The sequence below is a fragment of the Aulonocara stuartgranti genome (assembly GCF_965226115.1).
Source record: "Aulonocara stuartgranti genome assembly, chromosome: 9".
Taxonomy (NCBI): domain Eukaryota; kingdom Metazoa; phylum Chordata; class Actinopteri; order Cichliformes; family Cichlidae; genus Aulonocara; species Aulonocara stuartgranti.
The window spans coordinates 33,114,493-33,122,793 of NC_138960.1; the positions used below are offsets into that span (position 1 = coordinate 33,114,493).

At 37.0% G+C, this 8,301-nt stretch overlaps 2 protein-coding genes across 2 annotated transcripts; one reads left to right on the forward strand and one right to left on the reverse strand.

The window, feature by feature from the left end:
- Nucleotides 1-5,077: 5,077 nt before the first annotated feature.
- On the reverse strand, nucleotides 5,078-6,279 carry LOC309713830 (GTPase IMAP family member 7-like). The gene is made up of 2 exons (XM_082545697.1): nucleotides 6,235-6,279; nucleotides 5,078-6,120 (listed from the first exon to the last, which is right to left on the reverse strand). The coding sequence occupies exons 1-2, from the start codon at nucleotides 6,251-6,253 to the stop codon at nucleotides 5,423-5,425; spliced, it is 717 nt and encodes a 238-aa protein (XP_082401823.1). The 5' UTR covers nucleotides 6,254-6,279; the 3' UTR covers nucleotides 5,078-5,422.
- A 427-nt stretch (nucleotides 6,280-6,706) lies between these two features.
- Nucleotides 6,707-7,956, forward strand: LOC309714618 (uncharacterized protein; the record flags this gene model as incomplete). The annotated part of the gene is made up of 3 exons (XM_082547161.1): nucleotides 6,707-6,774; nucleotides 7,021-7,070; nucleotides 7,342-7,956. 3 exons carry the CDS (start codon nucleotides 6,707-6,709, stop codon nucleotides 7,932-7,934), a joined length of 711 nt encoding a protein of 236 aa, XP_082403287.1. The 3' UTR covers nucleotides 7,935-7,956.
- Between the last annotated feature and the right edge of the window lie 345 nt (nucleotides 7,957-8,301).

The window sequence follows — 8,301 nt, forward strand, 5'->3', positions numbered from 1 at the left end:
GTTGTGTCATTTACATTCTGTTATAGAGAAAATATTAGGTCATGTGATTTGAAAGTCTTTTAGTTTACATTTTGTTAAAATTCAAAGAATGTCCCAACTTTTCTGGAATTCGTGTTTCACATGATCACATTTGATAGTCATGTTTTGAATGACTATCACTGTGATAAATCATGTTTGTCACAGTGTTTTGTTCTGTTTTTATATAATGGTCTGTAAGACACACATCTGTAGTAATCTGAATGTACATTGTATCACTAATGAGAGTTTCACAACTACAATTGTAAGAGCCAGATAAGAATTATTTGATTGTCTTTAGCTATAAGCCAAAAACACAAAAAATAAAAACAGAAAGTAATCAAAATAGAATATATAAAAAGTTACCTTTTTTAATGAAACTACAAAAAAGTGATTTTTCATGGTAGTTTTTTTATGATAGTTTCACAGACTGCCTATATTTTATTAAATTAAATGAAGACATTAACACACATATTTCAAAACAATACATCGTCTTTCTTACAAACACACATTGCGCCGTGATTCTCTTGTGAGTCATAAAGTTTTGCCACAGGGTGGCAGAACTTCAATACAACCAGAGCACGAATGTCGGTTTTTAGAAAAGAGAACATGATTTTGAATTTTATTTGATGTAAAATTTTAACAAAAAAGTTCTAACGTTTTTTACTTTGTGTCAAGTTTTTAGAAATTTAGACACAGTTTTTGGGAATGTATTTAAATATTTTCAGAAATACCCATACATTCAAAAATATATCACTCTGAAGCTGGTTCCAGTTGTAGATTGTTTTATATTCATAGGTCATGTTAATCAGTTATTTCTGTGAACGTTCAAATTGGGTGGTGTATCACATTTATAGTTAGTAGACATGCTTCAACACATTGGATTTTTCTTCAGGTTTCTAAGATTGTCTTCATCTGAATGGGTAAAGAATATTTAGGGTACAAAAAAAACAGTCTACACTGCAAAAACTCAAAATCTTAAAACATATATTTGTCTTATTTCTAGTCAAAATAATCTCATTTCACTTAAACTAAGACACATTCAGCTACAGAGTAACATTTTAGTGACATGGGTTATAAGCTGTGTCCAAATTCAGAGGCTGCATCCCCCTGAGGACCCGGCCTTCGCAGTCTATGTGGGCCGAGTCCTCCGAAGGCCGGGTAGGCCGGAAGTGAGCAGCTGTGAAATTGGCCTTCAGATTTGCGTCACCAGCTGTCTCGGTGGAGTTTAATAAACCTCGCCACCGTGTCCTGGAGGAACGTTTCCTCCAGGACACAATGGATGGATTTCCTTGTTTTTCTTTACGCAACCTCTTCTGACCGTTCTCCCTGATGTGATGTTTGTGTAATGTATGTATGGTCAGAAAACGTTCAATTTCGCTGCAGGCAACTGCAAGTGACAAATAAAGGCTCATAACTGCCTGAGAGAACAAGATAAACATCAGCTGAAACCAGGCAATGACAGTTTTGCTGATTAATATGTATACAAGGAACATCCTGCTTTTCTTCCTCATGGCATGGCTTTAAGGAAGTGATTTCCTCACAGCAAACCTTCCTGAATGTTTGTGTTTCATTATGAGCTTCTTCAGGTGTCAGTGAAAACACTCTGGGTGGAATCCAACAGGTGTTACAGGTTTTTCCACATCATTATCAAACTTTCTGTCACATTTGTTCAGGTCCTACAACAACATCCCTGTTTTTTTCTAAGAAGCCTTGAACAATTTATTACTTGTAGATAGGCCAGTAGTTTCTTAATGAAAAGTAACAGCTGTGGTTTCCACTGTACTTCCTACATAGTAATCTAGCCACATTACAGATTTTATCTGAATTTCTATAAAACTAAATCCCTTTCTAAACCTAATTCTAAGTAAATAACAGTAATCATACTCATGAGAAAAACATATATGACAAAAGGATTCATTTCGTGTTTTTTTTTTTTCATTTTTCTTATTTGAAAATAACTGGACGGTTCCCTTTTTTTCCTTGTTAGATTTGTTTTGAGGAAACAAATAAAGCACATAGACATATATTTTAAGTACAGAAAGCAACTGGCCAGTCTCTGTCACTAGCATAAAGTCAGATTAGATGTTAGCTAGAAAGCACTAAGATGTAGAAAAAAAAGTGCTTATATGAATTACTGAATGAGGATTTTTTTTAAGCACTACTCAAATAGAGTAGAAAAGTGCATTAAGGCAACCAGTGAATTTATCAGCACACTGGATGTATGATGGTAGAGCGCAATAGTAATCATCTGAAGATGTAGTTCTGTCTCCTTATAAAGATGACTTGGCTGAGCACAAACCACATTTTTGTGATTACTAATGATTCTCTGTTAGAAAATCAGAAAATGTCGTCATAGTGGCTTCAACTGTAACTACTTTAAAAGACACAAATCTTTCTTCCAGCTCCTGAAAACAATAGAATAATTGCTTATTTGTTTTCTGAGTGCTGATGATTGCATTGTTTTCTTTTTGGTGCCTTTTTTTAAAATTTACATGTTACAAGGAACTTCCTGGTTTTCTCTCTGACCACATGTCTTTAAGAAAAGTATTTCCTCACGAAAACCTTCCTGAATCTTTCCGTATGATTATGAGATTGTCTGTGGGTTTGCACCTACAGTTTACAAGTTTTTGTTTCACATCACCAACTTCTGTGACAACTTCCTGTCAAATTTGTTCCATCCTCTCACCAAAATCCTTGTTCCTTTTCAAGAGGCTATGAACGCCCATTAATGATTTTAATCATAGGAAAGTAGTGTTGGACCAAATGTTAAAAGATCACAGCACAACTTCGTGTTGGCTCATTGTGTCCAACAAAAATATCCAGAACACCTCAGATAGATTATTCTCTGAATGAAAAGTATGACAGCGATACTTTTGACTTCTAAAAAGTGGAAAAACTGTTCATAATAGATGATGTTCTTAAGAATCTCAGAATGGTGGCTGTAAAGAAGCCATTCTTAATGAAGGGACACTGGGAGAAAAGGCTGAGGGACAACAAGAAATTAGGTCTTAAAGAGTAATTAACCTGAATTTGAAAATTTTGGTTCAAATCATCAACATGTACCGAGGAGCTCTGGAGAGAGGTACTATAGAGAGTTTTTACAGCCATCTGTAAAACAGGGTGTAGGCTCTGTCATGGTTTGGTGTTGGAGATCTTGTCAAATCTGATAAAAAATTTGAAAACAAGAAAAGTAAGTATCTTGATGCATGCTCATTCATCCAAGTAAGGGCATCCCAAAATTCACTTCATCCGGAGGTAACGAAACGTTTCTCCCGCTGAAAACATTACGTCCAGATATACTGAATCAGCTTTTGAGGCAGAAAAGTAAGGTTAGATTTCGATGCACAATGTGATATCATCTGGAAAGAATGTGACTGGCAGTGGCTTAATTCTCTTCATGAGAATGATCTCAAACACACTGACACTGCAATAAAATCATACCTGGCTGGAAAAACACCATGAGTCAAGGTTTGGCCTTCCCAGAGTTTTCTAAATAAAAACATGACATGCTTAGCTTCTAGATCTAATCTGTGGTAAACACAATGACGCAAATCATTAATAAGCAGAGGAAATGTAACAACAGACAAACAGAGACTGCAGCGTGTTGTGCGCTCTGCTGAGAAGGTGATTGGCTGCAGACTCCCATCTCTGCAGGACCTGTACACCTCCAGGACACTGCGGCGTGCAGCTCGGATCTCAGCTGACCCTTCTCACCCTGGACACAGTCTGTTTGACCTGCTCCCCTCAGGCAGGAGGCTCCGGTCCATTCGCACCAGAACCTCTCGCCATAAGAACAGTTTCTTCCCCTCTGCTGTCGGACACATGAACAATAACCGTATGACTGTTCCCGCCACTAACACATGACCCTACGCTGTGTTCACTGCATCATTCCATGTTTGGCACTGATCACCACCTGCACTCATGTATATATCATGTATATATTTATCTATTTAGCACTTTTAATTCTTATTCTTATTTTTATTTCATGTCTATTTAAGCGTAATTTATGACAGTATGTTTGCACTGAAGCACCGCAGCAATTTCCTAATGTTGTAAACCTGCTCAACATTTGGCAATAAAACCCTTTCTGATTCTGATTCTGATTCTGATTCTGATACAAAAGTTACTGACGTACATAGATCCAAAAACTCACAGTCTTCCCAAAAAAGAAGATAACTGGGTCAATGCTGGTCAAATACGTAAATGGACAGATAAATATTATCTGTAAGAGACTTTATTCCAGACACAAGTGGATACCCCAGTATAGGTTTCAAATATTTTTTATTGATCTTATACAGTGTATGTTCTGTTTAGAGAGAAGAGGACGATACAACTTACCCACATATGTCTTTTATATATTTCTGGAAAATTATACGTTGTGAATGCCATTAAATATAATTTAACTTCTACATTACCATTACTCACAGTGAGAAAGCTTTGTGGATTTGTTAAAAGTACAATCAACAAAATCAGCGTACATTCTTGTGAAAGGTGAAACTGTTTAAACATAAATGGAGTGAACTCACTTCAGTGGATATTTCATTTAAACCATTTTTTTTATTCATACTCACATTTACTTAAAGAAATTAACACTCAAAAAAAAAGCATTTGGACAGTATTACCGTTGGTGAGAGTAGTCTAAGGTCAGAATACATCAGTAGGATGTCCTTGAGACTATGCCAGTGTGACTTAGTTAACCAGGATCCTTTCCAACACAAAGCTACACTATCATGCCATCTGTGTGCTGTCATGAGACAAACAAAGATGACATAAAATTGGATATGCAATGTGACGTGGAAATACCTGGATGTTAAAACATATATTTAGTAAATAAAGCTGATTCTGATTCAGATTGTGAAAGTGGGGTTTTATACTTAGACATGACTGATGACAGTGATGTATTTAAATTATTTATTTAGGTAAAACATCAAAATGGACAATGTTGAAGCAACAATTAACAATCATGAACCCAAAGGAAATTTTTCTTCACAATAATTTCATTTAAACAACCAGAAAACAGACAAAAAAAAACAAACAAATAAAATTCAAACTTCTCCTCTTAGAAGTCATAATTCATCATTTCAAAATCACACAAAAATACAAAATACAGTTCAGTTCAGATATCACAAACCACCCTGATTATAAACTCGCTACAAGCTGGAGCAGATGAAGCAGAGACAAGAAACACTTTGAAAGCACAGCTTGTATTATGATTAGTATTTCACTTTAATACAATGTCAAACAATCAGCAACCGATATCTTCATTATTTTTTGTAATAACTCAAATAAAATGATCCTAAACAGCTTTCTACACTGTGTCATTCTAAACAGACTTCATGCTTTCATGTGTATGTACAAAAACTGTCCAGTTCAGTCTAGATCGTGTACTATTTATCACAACAGTTTAATCTCTCCCAAGAAGAATACGAAAAAGTCTGACACGCTTAAGCAGCGGCTCAGTGAACCTATACTGCTGCAGTGTCAATCCCAGTCTGTGTGCTTCCTCCACCTCCTTGTACATGGCGTCTGTGTAGTGTGTGCCTCTATTTTCTGCCATCATGTCATCAATCTTCTTGACCAGCTCCACCACCTGCTTTTTGTCGCTGCTGGTGTTGTCAAAGACGTGGTACCTGTCTCCACAGCTTTGGATGATGCGTTTAAGCCCAGGCTCAGCTTCACGTACGTACTGCTCTATGGTCATGCCTCCAAGATCACCACCACGGGTGAAGAGCACAATCATGTACTTGTTTGCCTCGGGGCCAAACAGCTCCTGCAGGGCTTCCACTGAGTTTTTCTCTTCTTTGGTGAATCGACCCACTTGGATGACCAACAGGAACACATGAGGACCGGGACACGAGACTTCAACACAACGCACAATTTCTCTTTTGATGAGCTCATCTGATTTTGCAGTGTCCAGGATCCCTGGTGTGTCTACAACACTAACTACTCTATTACCCCACTGAGTCACACCTTTTTGACAGACCTCAGTCACTGACCCAGATAAAGGGCAAGATCTGAAACGTTTGTTTCCCAGGATGGTGTTCCCAACAGCACTCTTGCCCACACCAGTTTTTCCAATCATCACAATCCTCAAATCAGAACCTGAAACACAATTGACTAATTTGATTTAACTCATATACACAAGGGTGTAATAAGAACCTTAGTGAAAACTTTCCAAGGTAACAAACCAACCTAAAGATTAACCTTAGGTCTTACCTGCTGGAAACAAATCCATCTTAATGTCACTGTTGTCACTGCACAGGTGAGAGGGATGAATGATAAAGCTTCTGTTAAACACATCTTTTATTTATAGCTCCACAGAGGACACACCTCCTGTAGCTGACAGGTATAGAGGGCAGCACAGTCTGCACTCACTGCACAGACTGTGCTGCACCTGATTGAAGAGCCACCACTCACAGTGAGTTTTGCTTGTAAACTTTTCTTTGCTTTGTAGCAATAAAATAAAAGGACAGTTATTAAAGGTATTGCAGATAAAAAGAGAAAGAAAACCTTTCTGATTTCATATCACATCACGCTTTATTTTCACAATCTCTCAAGTCCTGCAGTCTATGATTTATAATTTAAAATGTAAAATACTTAATGAATGTACTTCAGCAAAAGTGAAGAGTTCAGAGTTTTGCTGCTTCTGACTTATGAACCCACAGATCACTCATTCAGTTTCTGCAGTATGGGTTGCTGGCAGAGCAGTAATTCAAGGAGATGTGAACCACAACAACTCATAACAACCAATGCCAGGTAAAGCTGAAAGTGCAGAACTGTTGAGCTAGCATTAGGGCTTACCTTATTTAAATAAAAATGAAAAACATATTCTCTTTAACCATGTGCACATATGCTATGAAAAACTCTGGTAATGTATTTTACAAGGGGCTTTGATTTTTTTTATATATATATTGTTAGAAACAACAAATAAGTGTTTATAAAACAAAAAAAAGAGTTTTTGAGCTGAGGTGGGTTTATTTTTTCTCTGTTATTAAATTGTAGGCCTGACTATGGATCACAAACTGGACCGTACACTACTGAGCCACAAGCAGGTGAACCCCAATGCTTCTAAGCAGCATTTTAGAAGTTCATATTAAAAAATGGGTTATTAAATAGGGATTATGCAGACGGTTGTTATAAGCAAAGAGTCCTTCATGATCCAAGAAAGACTTCAAATAGTAAGACTGGATTTACTAATGTTAAATAAGCTCTTTTGTGTATTTTAGTGCAACTGTGGGAGTTTACGTTTTCATTATTTATAGATTTTGAATGTAATGCAATGAGGGATTTCGCTGACATTATCATCATTATAAACTTATTCAGGAAGACGCACTCCAGCCATATGGAACATTGTCCTTTTGGGAATGTCTGGGAGTGGAAAGAGTGCGAGTGGGAACAGCATCCTCAGAGAGAAACGCTTCATATCTAGACCCAGCTCCAAGCCGATCACCTCAGAGTGCCAAGTGGCAGAAACTAAAGTGAATGATTTCCATGTATGTGTGATCGATACTCCTGACATCTTTGATGATGACATTGCACCGTCAGTTAGGGACAAACATGTAAAAAAGTGCAAACAGCTTTGTGAGTCAGGACCTTGTGTGTATGTACTTGTATTACATGTGAGCAGATTTACAAATGGTGAGAGAGATATCTTTAAAAAGTTGGAAAAAGCGTTTGGGAGCAAAGTTAAAGAACAAACAATTATCCTGTTCACCAGAGGAGACGACCTGCAGCAGGCAGAAATGAAGTTTGAGGATTTCCTACGTACCTGTCAACCTGAGCTGAAAGCAATAATTCAGAAATGTGACAACAGGTGTGTTCTCTTTGAGAACAGCAGGCAAAATGACAGTCAGGTACAGAAGCTACTGGAGACAGGGATGAACCTAATCCAAAACCAGCAGACGTTGCTGTATTAGGTCAGGAAATAAAGTAATTGGAAGTGGGGTTTTTTATTTTGGTGTGTGCAAAGACACACATAAGGGCATGAACACAGTTATGAACTGCATTTTTTTGTGTGTTTTCTTCTTGATTTCATATTAATCAGCATTCAAACAAGGAAACAAGGAATTATTTCTGAACTATTTAAACGTTTTTATACACTTTTATCTAACAAATCAGTGAAAGTTTGTCATCTTTTGTAAACTGCAAAATAGTAATCCGAAATTCAATAAAAATAAACTTGTCAGTACATAAAGTGTCTCTGTTTTCCACCACACTGATTCAGACAAACACAGAGAAAAGACAAAGCAGCTAGATTGTCACGGTCTGGCTGGGGCAGACCGT